The following is a 15,983-nucleotide window of genomic DNA, read 5'->3' as shown; positions in this document are numbered from 1 at the left end:
CATCAAATTAAAAGTTTTTTTTTTTTTTTTTGAGGGGGGGTGAAATTGAGAATTTTTGAAATTTGAGGAAGTTTTTTCAAAACACGTTGTACTTTAAGAGTCCTAAGTGAACTTATCCCTAGTTTTTAAGAAGAATAATGCTAAAAATTGCATTTTGTTTTAAAATTATCTTATAATGCTAGTGTTACGGTCCTAATTAATCTTTGGATCCATTTTTTACTATTATTATTTTTTTTAAAAAAAAAAATCAAGTGTTGATTCTTGATTGGTTTTGCCTCGTTAGTATTGTGAGATAAAATTGTAGTTTATAGCATTTTTCGTTTAAAAAAAAAATCCAAAAATTAATTGAGACTTCTCACATTTCTCTTTCAAGAAATTAAACTATGTTCCTCGATAACGACTCAGTTATCAAATACATAAATTTTAAGCGAAAAGAAGAACATTTCAAACTTTTAACGTAACTTTTCAAATAAATAAAAAATTCAACAAGCAAATTAAGATTATTCTTTTATGACAAAAGGCATTATGATGAAAAAAGAAACACTTCGATTTTTTAAATGGGAAAACATTATTCGACCCAAAGGCCATGAAGCTAAACATTACGTTGTAAAAGCTAAACATTTTAGTAGTGTATTTATGCTATAAATTTAGAGTTAATATTAATATTAACTAATTAAATTAACTTAAAACTCTAGAGACATAATTAATAAACATGGGCAATACAGAAACAAGTCAGAGATTTGGTCAGAAAATCTTGCCCACCCACCCCACCCCCCCACCCCACCCACCCACCAAAAAAAAAGCGGCGGATTCGAATATGCCGGTGGCCAATAATATAGAAGGGGGGTGAATAATTTAATAATAATAATAACATGGTGAAATAATAAATATAAATAATTGTAATTTCAATTTTATCCTGTTGGACTAGGTCGCTTCAAATAGGGACATTGGGAATGGAAGGTTGGGGGACCACTCACCTCCATATTACAACCTTCATCAACACTTCTCAGAACATGCTGACACTATAGCTGTCTTTGTCTTTTTTCTTTTTCTTTTTTTTTAAAGTAATTATCACGAGTGTCATCACACAAATTGATCCAAGAGTTTGAAGTTTTGAACCAAGAAAGTAATCAAAACCCACCCAACTTCTACAAATTAAAGTGACTTTTTTTGAAGTCTTTTAAGGGTGATGGGCATGATGGCTTTGACAACTGGGGATTAGAAATTGAGACTGAGATTCACGGCAATTATTTGTTTGAATTGTTAGTAATTTAGATTGATAATGTGAGAGATAGATCTTATATAATATGAAATTTATTTATTTGTCCGGTTACTAATCTGGATAAATAGATCTTATATAAAATCTTTCACATTATTTGTTTCACCTGTCTGAGTATGCGAATGGACCGTTCAAAACCCACCCAACTCCTTCAAATTAAGGGTGATGGGCATGATGGCTTTGAAAACTAGGGATCATAAACTGGGACTAAAATCTACAACAATTATTTATCTGATCAAATTACTAGTAATTTAGACAGATAATATGAGAAATTTTACATAAAAATCATTTATCTTTCTAGCTAAATCTCATATAAAATCTCTTACATAACGTGTTTCACTTGTCCGAATAAGTGAAAAAACTGCTTAAAATTTATTTAAATAGTTAAATTTCATCTCTCACGTTACTTGCGGAGTAAGTAAGATCATTATCCTAGAAATTAAATGTGATAGGTGTTTGATCCATTTGATGCTCTGAATTCTCAACTCCCAACTTGCAGGTAAACGGGTCAAACTCTCTCTCTCTCTCTGAATATATTTTTTGTTTTTTTGTTTAGAAGAAACCTTTTTTTAAAAAAAAGAATAACAAGAAGAAGACATCTTAATCGAACCTAAGAGTTGTTTCATATTGCCAAGCGAAAAGTCAAAAAAGACAGCATAGAATATTTTCTTTTGGTAGGTAACAACATGGAATATGTATGCAATTTAATCTTTTTTTGTATTTAATAATAATGTTTAAAGAACCAGCTTTGTTTCATGTCCTACAATTAATCATTTTAATCTTTTAAACTACTTGGATTTTTTTGTAATTGTCTATCATGCTTTCACATGAATTTTGTTATAAGAACCTTCTTATTGTGCCTGCATTTCACTTTTTGGAGGAAGGGGGATGTACAAGACAAGGGTTAAGATCGACAATTTTTGACATAATTTGTAAACATGACATGATTCGAACAAGAAATTAACAAATTAGAATTAATGACTTTGTCCCGTTTAATTAAATGAACCAAGTTTCAATTAAACCTATATAGTTTTAGAGAAATTATTGGTGTCAATAATTTGCCCATATTTTTCTTATATTCTCTTACACATTCAATAGATAAAGCGTTAGATTTATGAGGTCCACAATTGACTTATATAGAGTCTACATAAGTCCACAAATCTAATAGTTAATCTGTAAGATAATATGAACAAAATATTAACATCAATCATTTCTTATAATTTTATTACGAATGTCTTAACATAACCTAAACTCAACACACAACATAAAGACTAGCAATTTTTGACATAACCCACAAACCCTAAATTAGAAACTTTAGAATTGAAGAAAATGACTCGTTTGGTTAAATAGGTCGAGTTAAAATTGACTTATAATTTTATACCTATGTTTCAATACAATCAAAACCCAACACGCAAATACGACTTGGCCATCCCTACCCAGAGGTTTGTTTTACAAATATTAACGGGCTGTTAATGATGCAATAAGTAGTGCCTTAGAAAATAACAAGTGTGAATGTTCACTAGATGCAAAAACCTCTGAATTTCTGGTAATAGGATTGCCAATTTGCCATCAAAGGGCCCGAGCAACATTTTTGAACTCGTTCAAGCAAGATTGAAGTATCTTTTGACGCTTCTGAAGAGACTGTCGTTCGTTCTGTAGGACATCAATGGCGCCTGGAGCAACAAACATGTCCATGAATCTCTCATCGTTCACAGCAAACAAATCCAACCCAAGTGCCACCACAAGCCTATCCCTGCTGCATACAGCAGAACAAATAACAGCTTGTTATAACCAGTTCCTTACTTTTAAAGTAAACGAAAAATGATTCTCTACAGTTCATAGCTTGGTTTCTTAATTTAAGGTCTGCAACTAATAGAGCAATGAACAATGTCAAGGCCCTTTTAAAAGAAACCAAAAAGTTTCCTTGTAAAGAAAATGTAGAAATCTATGTTATTCAACTAACAGTCAAGTGAATCCGTGAGATATTCTTGCAATTTGAAAATCGCAGATTATGCTAAGAAATGGTTTGAGCAAAGTAGTGACTGCTGAAAACATGTGTACAAAATAACAGAAGCTGACCAAACAAATCAAACCAAAAGCCTTACGGCTTCCTGACAGCCTACAACAATCAAAAGAAAACAACTTTCGTGAAACCTGTAATGGTAAATTCCTAAGCCCCTCAATGCACAAATCCGACCACTATCTGGTGCTTGCAGTGTCACAAGGACAACATATCCTGTTGTTTCTGTAAATGTAAATGCTTTTGTAGATGCAAGTTAATGTTGAAAAGATAAACAAGCTCACCAGGGAGTTAAGAATCCAGAATTCAAAGTTGAAGCTACATTTCGCTCGACAAGAACTTCACGAATCCGCGCAAAATGATTTGCAGCTGATGAACAGATATCTGAATAGGCTGAGCCTGATCTTGAACCACTATCACCAAATAAAAGACCGCCACCATCTTGAGCTCTTATGTGATCAGTATTTCTGCTATTGCCTGTCAATCTTGAAACCCGTTTTCTCGCTCCAACATCAATGCCATTTACAAGTTCTTTCTTGGCCCCAGGATACACTACATCACATGGCTGATCAGGTGATGGTGTCTCAGGCACAGTCATTTGGCTTTCTCGAAGAGCTCCTCTAGCTTCTGCACCTTTTCCTGGAGTGGTTTGCTGTCCGTTCTTTTCCGGAGGTATGTTCTCTTGATCCTTCACATTTTCATCACAGGCTGCTGGGCCCCCATCAGTTAGCTCGAGACAAAATGAACCAACTGAAGCCTGGTTGAACTTGCAAAAAGAGGTTGCACTTGAGCCAAGGCGTCCTTGAAAATCATTCTCATAACAGACCTGCGAGTATGGGCTTGTAACTGAATCAAGGTGGTGCCGAACTAGTTGCTTGCATTGTTTGGCAAGGTCCTTAATAAAGCGATTGTAAGCATGCCTTAAAGCAGCATGAAAACCAACATAATCATCCATTTTTTCTGATTTCATCCCATCTGCACAGCAAACAAAGTCCAATGGATTTAATGATCCATTCTATGAAATTAACATACCGACACCCACAATTAGAAAAAGAAAAGAGAATTACAGAAGTGGAAAATGTTGCATAAAAAATATATTAATCATAAAAGGCACAAAGCCCATATACGCTCTTGACCCCTCAAGGACCTTTGTTCCTTTCTCTGGTAATTGAAGGTTGGTTTCTTAAACTTATCTTGGAATCTGGACATAGAGATAGTAAGAAATAGATCACCAGAAAATTAGTTGACGTACTCAGACATCAGATTACAGTGAACTTGAACTCCCACAAGCATGAGTTATTACACTACTCATGCTTTAATGCATATTCTCATTACCAACTAAAATATCATAAGCTGAAAGAGAATAAACAGTTCAAAGAAAATCATTCTCAGGTAACCTTAAAAAGAGAGAGAGAGAGAGAGAGAGAGAAACTACACTGAATATATTAAAGTTGTAATCCCAACTCTTGGGTTGGCAATAAAGTAAAATAAACTAGTAACTGCAAAAGAATTGTGAACAAAGAGTTAAAAAGCTTCTCACATTCTGCGTCATGACTGTGATTTCTTTCTAGTGCAAGATCATAGAGATTCCCCAAAACAAAAGCAAGCCTATCACAAGCAGTGTCAAGAAGAGGAGCCAGCCATGATTTGGCAGCAGCACGGGCTATTTCTGCAGCCGCTTCTGTTACTCCTCTACCCCCACCTCGGCCAGCATGTGCAAGTAATATGTTTGCCACCTATCAGGAAACTAAATAATTTACCCGTTCACAGACAATCTCAATCCATTATCCCAAGTAAATTGCTCTTAGAATATATATATACCTTCTCCCTTGACACTCGGGGGCATTCAATGGAATAAGCAGCACAGCGAAATTCATGTATCACTCTTTCAAAAGCAGCACCTCCATAAAGCCGAAGACTAGCATTGGGAGGCTTTATATCTGCAGTAACACCAGGCCAACCGCCCAGACCACTTTTTGACTGCTCTTCCATTGTTGTTTTTCCCCAATGCTCTGGGGCAGGATCTGCTGCTCCATCAATCAAAGCTCCCTTTACAATAGGCATGAACAGATGACATTTTTAATCAAATATCTAAAACTTACTTTCTTGGAATTAAAAAAAGAAAAGAGTAAAAAGGAAGGTGAATCTTATATGATAACTTCATGAATTACTTTTTACTGAAAGTAACAGTAACTACAAGTAATTGGGTGATATTTCTAGTGGCATGGGATGATTAATAAATAATTTATATTTATTTTTCTTTTCATAGGAGGTTTAAGGATATTACTTTTCTGGTTTCTATTCACCTCTTTTTGCTTGAGAAGGGAGGGGATTCAAATTAACTCAACAAAAAACTTCGATCTAGTCTCAACTACTTGACCTGAGGAATTCACATTATGAATAAAAGCATATGTTTGTTCAATGAAAGTATAACTGTATAAGAGAATCTCACAAGGAAATCATGGACTGTCAGAAATATGAGGGAGATTTATGAATTACGAGAATCTAACATAAAAAAACAGGTTATGTCCTCCAAATGAAAGATGTCATGAATAGTTTATGACTTAACACATAATTAAATTTAAAAAAATCTTAAGAGTGAATTTTGCCCACCACATGATTGCTGATCGAAGCTGCATACAGCATTGCAGATCTCCTAAGATGAGCAATATCAGAAGTAGCCTGAATTTTAGAGTCCATTCTGGCCACATCAGCCATAACTTCACTGCAGCGCTGCTCAAGCAAAGCTAGAGTTGCTGGTGCAGCTTCTTTATATCTCTTCTGAAGCTCAGACTCCAAATAATCTCTCAGATGGCCAAAGCCTATATAAGGCTTGAACTTTTCCTCATCAAATCCACCCTGGACACCCTCATGAAGATGACGTAGAACTTCTGAGTCCACCTGAGATATTTGCCTGCGGAACTCATCATTTGAAATGGTGTTCCGGTCCTTTGGCAGGGCCACAAAAAATGGGCGTATGTTATCTCCCAGGTAACCGCTTGCACTCAAATATCGGTCCACTTCCCACCTGTCACTGAACTCCTGCATACATAGATATCTTAGATTTAGTATTCAAACAATAATACAATGACATCCACAGAAACCATTCACTTCTGCCATACTATGAAAACAAGTTTCTTTAGTTATTTGTACATTTGCAAAAACAAACTTCAACAGCATGAGGAAGCACAATTTTGTGCATTGAGAATCTAAATGATGGAGGTATCCACCCATCTACAACATTCTCTTTTCTAGTATGCTTAAATTTTATTACCAGGGGTCAACTCAACAAAATCCATAAGTTCATACCTTGAGCCGATTATCGAATTTGGAGACAACGATTACTGTCCGTCTGAATGTAGGATCAATTTCGCGAATAGAATCTAACCAAAGTGAGGAGCACCACTCCACGCTACTCTGTTGAAGGAACAACAAAATGCGATGGGGAGGACTAGCCAATGACTTCACCATCGAAAGAATTTCTTCGGGGGTATTATCTGGTTCTCCTTTCTTTGCCTGCCAATGAAAGTTCCAAAAAAGAAAAAAAAAAATTAATATAAGATCATAATTTCAAACATATATTTGCCCATGTAGAAGAGTGTCACCTTAAGAACAAAGCCTGGTGTATCTATAATGGTGAGATTAGGACAATGTGCATATTCAGCTCGCATCACAATTGGCTTAGAAGAAACTGCTGTTTTAGTCTTCTTCAAAAGGGCCTCAGTTCGGGACTTTATAATATCTGCAATTGCAGAAGCCAAAACAACAGGACTTCCATATTCTTCAGAATCCTCTTCCTGCTTTCAATGCTAAACTCTCAGTACTTTTTGTAAACAAAACATCAAAGCATTGGGAGAAGGCAAAACACAAGTAACACAGCAAAATAACCACCACATCAAGAAGATTGCATATGTATTCATTACCATATGACCAAAATAAAAGTCAGTTAATACCCAGAAAACATACGAACCCACAAGTTTTTCAGTTCTCAATATCCAAACCCTAATATGTTCATTCCCACGTTACTTGCTGTTTGATTCCCAAGAAACAAATAAAAGACTGAACTTGATCCACCCAGTTTCTACAAAGAAGATTGGTTGTTTTCATCAGTCACCGTTTCAACGTAATAATTGAACATATTAAGTAATTTCATTTTACAACTTTGTAATTCACAACTTCCTCCTGTTTCTTGGCAAGCAACAAGGAACAGAAGTGTAACATAAAGTACTGAATACATGCTATACATCTATGAATCCGACATTTTTAAACGGTAGCCTAAAATGTTAATCCCAGTTCTGAACATAAAAAAAATGGGGAAGACAAAAAAATATACTAATCTGCATATTTGAAACTTGCTAAAACACTGATCTGTATTCAATTAAAAGTTAAAACTAACACAATCACTCGGCCTCCAAAGTCGACATTTCATTTCATATCGCTTGCTGGAAACTAGAACCCAATTGTTTCAACATAAACCGCATACGTTAATCCAATTTCCATTATCTTTCCATTTTTACCAAAATAACCAGCAATCCATTTGAAAGAAGAGCACAGAGAAAAGAAAACCTGAAAGCGGCAGCGGGGTTCGAGGGCGGAGGGGTCGTGGACCATCTGGAGAATGAGGGGGCGGCGGGTGCCCATCTCGACCTCGCGGACATTGAAGCGGAACCCAAGGAGGGCTTCGAGGAGAGAGCTCTTGCCGTCGGATTGGCCACCCAGGGCCACGATCTCTGGGATCGGCAGCTTCTCCCCGAAGGCCACCGCCGCCGCCTGGAGACGGTTGTAGGCCTCGAACCGAGCGGAGCGAGCCGAGGATTCGGCCGAGACGGGGTTGGGGTGTTTGCGGGACTTGTCGGAGGGGGTCTTGGAGGGCGTGCTGAGAAAGGCGTTGGAGGTCGCCATTGGAGAGAGAGGGAGAGGGGGAATGAGGAATGAGGAACGCGGAACTTTCGAATTTGAATTTGGCTCACCAAGCCGTTAGGGAACGGGTTTTCAAATGAAATGCGTCTCCTTTTTTTTGAAACAAAAAGTTCAGACAAGTTTATTTGGTTCTGCTCATATTTGGCCTATGTGGGCTCGTGTTTTGGTCTGTGATGATCTAGGCCCATATTCGGCCCCAAATTTGTTTTTTTACAAGTAAGTTGGTCTTGCTCATATTTGGTCCATAGCCATATTTTGGCTCATTGTTTTGCCAATTTTCGGCCTATTGTTGTTAAAGGCCCACCTCCGATAAATTTCACCGACTGCCACCAACTCCAGTCACCGCCCTCGCCCGCCACCAACTCTATCTAGTCTCCAACCTCCAACACTACCATCTCAACAACAAAAAAAACCTTATTTTCAAACTTAAGCTTCCATATGAAAACTCAAGCTTATAGAATTTTCCGCCTTTAGTTTGGGGGTAGGGGTGAAAAGATGGTTAGTAAAATCCAATAATTGCCTCCACTAACCGCCGGTTAACCCCACATAACTTTAATAACCGCTAACCGTTTTTTAAAGAAAAAAAAATTAAAAAGTTAAAACTTTTTTTACAAAAAAACCAAAACGACATTGTTTTTATAGTAATATGATAATACTTTACTACATACCACAGCATTTCTATATATATATATATATATATATATAAACACAAAAACGACGTCGTTTCATGTATTTTTATATATATAAATATAATATACATAAAGGCGGTTAGGGATTAGGCGGGCGGTTTATATTAAAATATATTTCCATATACTTGTGATTGATTGTCAAATCGTTATGATTGATATTCAAATATTTGTAATTAGTTCTCTTATTTGTATGGTACTCACCTATAATATTTTTCCTATAAATAGAGATAATTTGTATTGAAAATATCATTAAAAAATAACTACAATATGTAGCCCTTTGGGCTTTTCCCTAGTGATGAACGTAAGTATCTAACACCGAATCATCTGTAAAATTTTTATCTCCAATTTCTCTCTTTATTCCGCTTTTTATATTTGATTATCCATTTCAGTATGAGTTTATTCACTATAATCCTGATCTACATAGCTGTTATCAGCAAGTCTTGCTACAAATTCAATCTAAGAAATTAAAGAGCTAAAACTAACAATATAGGCTTTTAAATACAAGGAATGAAAACACTAAGCAATAGCAGATATTGGAACCTTAACAAATGTAAATGAGGATTTGATAAAAAATAATAATAAATAAATAAATAATGTAAAGGAGGAAATGATCGATTTGAACCTGAGAAACGTTGGTGAAGAGAAAAAAACGGAGAAATGTTTCTTTATTATGTAGGAAAAATGTAGGAAAAATGTTGGTTAATTTGGGTGAGTGTTAATTTAATGCCATGTTTTGTTTTGAAAATAGTATTATCGGTTTATGCAACATCCCGTGAGTCTGTCGATTTAAGGAGGGGATGCTCAAACTCGAAAAATTGTTTACTGTTTTTAAAAATAAAAACTATTTTTCCGAAATTAAAGAGACATTTTCCAGTCAAACCGAAAATATTTTTCGTTGACTATTATTTTCTACAGCACCAAATACCTGAAAATACAAAAAAACATTGTATTAACTTAATTATGTTATATTACACTGGAATGTATTTTTTGTCGCACCATTATAATATACCATAATTAAGTTAATACAATCAAAATGTAGTCTTACCGAACATTTTCTGCCATGGTCACAGGCCTCTAAAATCAAATCATTTAAACTCTTCTTATCTTTTTTCTCTCTCTTCTCCAAATATTTTTCCCAAAATCTTTATTTTTATTTTCTAATTTAGCAGTAGTATTGAAATTTAGCAATTAATAATGATCATCCCAAATTCAATCCACATAACTTTTGAGCATAAAAGGGACATTATAGTCCTATTTTTAACACTATTCATAATAAAGTCATATGGTGTCTCATAGTCTTGCTTTCTTCCCCTAGTCTTCCATGATACTTAAACACACAAAATCAAAATCAAATTTAATGTCTTAATAATTTTTTTTTTTTTTGAATTGAAATCTCAGGCTTTCATTAATAAAACATCAAATCATACAACTCTCGGAGATTACAATATCATGAAGAAACATAAGATATTTGTCCATCCAAATTTTTTACATAGCTTGTAGTTGTTGCATGTTGGAAAGCCTCTTTTGCCGGTAGATGGGCAGCCATGTTTGCTTCTCTCTTAGAATCATTGTTTCACTTACCAGGATTGAAAACTATACAAAATGAGCTTTGATATTCGTCTATCAAATTCACATACCTACTCTACGATTGCACTTTATTTCGTAGTGCATGTACAATCTCCAAAGTATCATCTTCCAAAATAACGTTGTGAACCATCCAACATAGCACACCTCGGCCTGACTGTCGAATCTCCTTATTATTATTATTATGTTGTTCCTCCTCGTAGAACTCCTCCACAGCTGCCCTTGCATTTTTGACAATTTGATTATGAGTGTTTGAACTCTCCATAAGAAATCATATTGTTTGTATGTAGCCATATCCCTCTTGCAATTGTGGCCAATGGCCATCGACTCAAACTCTCCCTTTTTTAGTTTACCCAATAGCTCACCTGCAACTTGAAAAAAATAAAAAATAATAATAATAATAATCCCCTCCAATGGGGCATTTTTGAATTTTTCTAGGACACTCTCCCCAAACTTCACAAGAAGATAGGTAAGATGTGATAGATATTTTCCACATCCATTCCGCAAATTGGACTTAGAGGATCCTGCACCACCATTTTTTTAAACAAATTTTCTTTGTTTGGCAGTAAATTATTACAGGCCTTCCACATAAAAACTTTTACAACTCCAAGGACGTTTAAATACTAGATGTTCTTCCAAATTTTGCTATGCTTAGAAGCTTAAAACACTCACAAAACAATTGCATATTATCTTGTGCCATCAAGAAATTTTAAAGCACCTGATTTCAAGTGAATGAGAGATATAACATGAATAAATTCATGATGGAGTTAATCAATTGTATCCTACATTAATTAGATGCAAATTAAAAATTACAGAAACTCCATCATTTTTCCAGTAATTTTGGGGCAAAGCTCGGATCATAAATAATTATAAAAAGAAAAAAGAAAAAAATTGATTTTTTCTTTGAAATGCTATAGTTGACTAGTAAATTTGTCAAAGTTGGAGCTTAATGCCAATATGTATCACACAATGAGCTGTAAATACAAACACTTGCACAATATTCTCTAAATACCCTTTTATATCTTTTGTATTTATAATTAAATAAAGTTTTTTTTTTTACTAAAAAATTATTATTATTTTTTAAAAAAAATTCTTGCAAAGTGGGTGCGGGGGAAGACTAAAAATTGTCAAATAATATTTAAATATTATGAGAGAAGAATATATGGACCGTATCACATGATGATCAATGATTCAATGTGAGACCAAACACGATGGGAATAATTAATCGGTTAATCGTGTGGTGGTGGTGGAGTCAACGCGATCTATGTACGACTTTGAGAGAGTGCAAATTCGGTGGGGACGCCGCGCTGCGCATGTGTGTGCATTCGGCGAGTCAACCGTGTTTTGCATTCCATACCTTCTAGGTTGATGCGGTCTTGATATTGTTTATTAGTGGCTCAAAATTCTTCGATCGACCAAGGAGATGGGGCCACGTGTCTCATCGTGTATGCCATGGGGGATCTAGCGCTGGGTAATGTGACCCTCCCGTGACTCTAACGCATTTCCCGCCGGGAAAGAAGATCCCGTACACGTGTACCAGCAACTTCGCCTCCAATTTTCATGGTCAGCTAATTAAAAGGGTATTAAAGTGTGGGTATTTTGTTATGGAGAATTACTGAATTGATTTTTCCGAATTAGATTTGTATCAAAATGATATTTGTGATATATAAATTATCTTAAATATTATTATGATAAAAGTTTTATACAAAATTGTTTATTTCATTGACTTTTATTTATTTTTTGGACAGAACCTTTATAAAATTATAATTTTACCCTTTAAAATTATAAATAAAAAAATAGATGGACTCTCATTGAGGGTACGTTTAATACGCAAAATTACTATTTCATTAAGAAAAAAAAAACCTTTCTTAAGAATGGAAGAAGCCAAAAAGGTGGAATAAAATAACTTTGGTGTCAAAGTATACATATCTCTAACACTTGGAGTAGCCATTTCCAATTTTTCATGCCCCACCGGGGAAGGATTACTTTCTTAAATCGAGGAATAACAAGGCTATTTCAATTGACCTTCTTCTATTTCCAATAAAAATCATTCTTTTTTTTTTAATAATCATTCCACGTACTAAATGTAACCTAATTTTTTTTGAGAAATTTTCTGTTTAGCATCGGAACTAAGCATTATGATTACATTAAAATTTGCAGTTTGTGTAAATCATTTGTATCTGACGAGTCATTAATTAGAGGTCTAGATGTTGTGAACAAGAATCTAGGGCAACAATGACATGAGAGGTGGTTTTATTATTATTATTATTATTATTATTATTATTATTTATTTTTATTCAAAGCGAGGGGAGGGGAAATGTAAATTACAAGAAAACAAATGACAAAGGCGACAAAGATTTCCTAAGAACAGTCAGGAATGAGTCAAATAAATTACCCCGCCTATCAAGCGAACCAATACAGCCAAAATAGGCTGTTATGTATGACAACGTTCCGTAAACGGAACAAAACCCCAAAGGGTTGCCAACACGACCATCATAAGTCAGTAACAAAGAATAACAAAGCTGACTATTAATAGTAGGAAAATGAGTTCAGGTGGTTGAGTAAAACACTATCATGATATATAGATATTCATATTTAGAAGTCAAATTCTTAATAGTTTTGGTAATTAAATTAATTTAAAGCAAATGGGTTCCTAATGAGCGCGCTCTATACTAAATGTAGCTGTCAAAAGTTTCCCATGGAATTCCAGAAGTTTATTTTATATAATGTGCTTTTTGCAAGAATCTACAGCAAGAAATAATTAATTATTGCTACATCTTGCAATATTTTATCAAAACCTTGCAGCTTTATAATGCCCCCACTCATGCGGGCATGCAAACTTCATATATCACACAATGGCTTCCACACTCCTCAACCTCACAACCATTCTCATCATACTCCTATCTTTGCACTCTCATTTATCCTTCTCAAATGATATTGCTGAGGAGGATGGAGAAGAGTACACAGTTGACTCCCCATTGGCCAATCTCAGATCAAGAAGCAGGTTTTTGGCGACTGTGATAAAGAAAGGTGCACATTGTGATCCCATAACTCGCAATGTGTGCAATGGGGTGTCGGCAAACAAGGGGGCGAGCCTTCTCCATTGCTGCAAGAAGCACTGCAGAAACGTTCTTGGGGATAAGAACAACTGCGGGCGATGTGGGAATAAGTGCAAGCAAGGGCAGCGTTGTTGCAATGGAGCCTGCATCAACACTGCATACAATGTTAATCATTGTGGCAAATGCAATAAGAAGTGTGCACATGGCCTTAAATGCGAGTATGGATATTGTGGGTATGCTTGAAAATTTATTCAAAGATATATTGTATAATAAGGATATTCTGCATCTAGGATTAGGGTTTTCATAATCTCTAGTGGGTGGCATACAGATACAAGTTCATGTCAGCAAATGATCTGAGCTTTTTCAAGCACGTCTTGAAACTGATACATGTTTATTTTATCGATTAGTACTGCTATTGGGAATCATCCAAAACTGCCTTTTGTTTTGTTTTGTTTTGTTTTGTTTTTGTTTTTTTTTTGTTTTTTTGTTTTTTAAAATTACCAAGCTGTTTCGACTCACTTCTTGACTGAAAATATTCATCAACTTGAAAACTAGCCTAAGCTTAATGAGTATTGAGACACAAGACTCCAAGCCTCCAGATCGATAAGGAAATATTTTGAAGTGTGATCGAGTATATATTTTATTTGGAGGGGGTTTGGTGTCTAATGATGTTCGTACTTACGACAATCAATGATTCAAATCTATAAAAGTTCACTTCTATCCCTCTTCTCGTCAAACCAAGGGTGGTGTTGTTAGCGTGCACAATAATGATGAATAATACAGAAACGAAAAGAGAGAGAGCAAGAGAAAATCGAGACACAGATTCACATGGTTTGTCAATGTACCTACGTCCACATGAGAGTGCGGTTATATTTCAATGATTTAGGGTCACAACATAACATATTTACCTAATTGTACGAACGTATTTTGAAAAACCCCAAAATACTCTTTGCTACGTTCGCTCCGCTCGGCTCCGACAACTAGCCAATCATACTAGTATTTCAGTATTACTCTCTATGCCTGATAGAATATGAGTCATTTGTTTCAACAGGTGGAGGTGAATTGTGTATGTTTTGTTCAACACCGTCTTTGCCTAATTACTGCACATGAAGGCCGATTGTTTGTATTGGAGGGATAAGTATATATAACATTACTACTAAAAAAAAAACCTATACCTTCTAAATGCACACTTCCTGTCATGGTAATAAAAATTACCATTAGATCCAAGTTTGGATCTAATGGCGATTTTTACTGCTACGTGAGGGAGTGTGAGAGTAAAAATGTGTGTAACATTTCTTTTAAACCATTTAATAGTGATCAATGTAAAATAAAAGATCGGTTCTTGTAATATGCTCCATGTGGCATAAAATGTTATAAGAACTCTATGTGATATATTTGCAAAATAACAAATAGGACCCTACATTTAACTTCTGTCCAACTTTTAGATGGAAACCGTCAAATGTCATGTTAGCACCATTCAAATTATGACACATGTCATCTATAATAAAAAAACTTAAAAACTATAAATAAATAAAATATATAAAAACTATATAAATGTATAAAAATTTAATTTAAAAAAGCTGCCAAATGGGGGTGGTTCTGCCACCCCCCATTTGGCCAAAGGGGATGGCTCTACCACTTCCCCTATTCAAGGTTTTTTTTAAAAAAATTGTATATATTGTATATATTTATATAAAAAAAAAATTGTTACGGTTTGGCTTAGGTGCTGTAATTTTTTTTTACATCACCTATGTTGTACTTCTTTTAAGAGGTGAGATTCAATTTTCATTTCTCTCTCTTTCTCATTGAATCTCAACCCTTAAAAGAACTACAACATAGGCGCTGTAAATTAGGTGAAAATTGGGTGCATAAACCTATTTGTTATTTTTGCATACTATAAAGAACTCTTAAAACAATTTTATACTCCCATGAACTTATTATAAAAAATCGGTGTAAACACATGGGCTAATTTTACATTTTTCACATTACTTCATCGCAATTTTATGAGCCTTGTGTTCTACAAACTTGCAATTTTTCCAAAGACTATAGGTTGCATGCATCTGCTTCTGTTGATAAAAGATTGAATGCGAATGGAATATATGTAATATTGGGTATATTAGCCTCTTAATGGAGACATCCCTGTATCTTTATTGGTGTCTTACCCTCTTTATTGGTATTTGCATATAGCAATTTATGCGCCTTGTTTTCTACAAACTTGCACTTTCTCCAACTACTGTAATTTATTTTTGCCACCCACCACTACCAGGAAGGAAATCCAACAAAGCCATTCTGATGTTCAAATCAGTATGGGTAAGCGGATAGGAAATTTAGGCAAGTTTGGCCTTAGGGTGAGAAAATGCATACATGGAGGAGTACCCTCGCCTCCTTCAAATAGGCCATCGTCCCTACCATTCCTCCTTAGGGTTTTAGGA

At 35.0% G+C, this 15,983-nt stretch overlaps 2 protein-coding genes across 2 annotated transcripts; one reads left to right on the top strand and one right to left on the bottom strand.

Moving 5' to 3' along the window:
- Positions 1-2,542: 2,542 nt before the first annotated feature.
- LOC132175387 (dynamin-related protein 5A-like) lies at positions 2,543-8,299 on the bottom strand. The gene is made up of 8 exons (XM_059587327.1): positions 7,866-8,299; positions 6,905-7,096; positions 6,609-6,815; positions 5,913-6,341; positions 5,121-5,348; positions 4,840-5,035; positions 3,584-4,274; positions 2,543-3,035 (listed from the first exon to the last, which is right to left on the bottom strand). The coding sequence occupies exons 1-8, from the start codon at positions 8,199-8,201 to the stop codon at positions 2,849-2,851; spliced, it is 2,466 nt and encodes an 821-aa protein (XP_059443310.1). The 5' UTR covers positions 8,202-8,299; the 3' UTR covers positions 2,543-2,848.
- Positions 8,300-13,160: 4,861 nt separating this feature from the next.
- On the top strand, positions 13,161-13,794 carry LOC132176717 (protein GRIM REAPER-like). The gene has a single exon (XM_059589001.1). The coding sequence runs from the start codon at positions 13,348-13,350 to the stop codon at positions 13,792-13,794; it is 447 nt and encodes a 148-aa protein (XP_059444984.1). The 5' UTR covers positions 13,161-13,347.
- Positions 13,795-15,983: the final 2,189 nt, after the last annotated feature.

Source organism: Corylus avellana, chromosome ca3 (genome assembly GCF_901000735.1).
Source record: "Corylus avellana chromosome ca3, CavTom2PMs-1.0".
NCBI classification, from domain to species: domain Eukaryota; kingdom Viridiplantae; phylum Streptophyta; class Magnoliopsida; order Fagales; family Betulaceae; genus Corylus; species Corylus avellana.
This window is presented reverse-complemented; position numbering and strand designations above follow the sequence as displayed.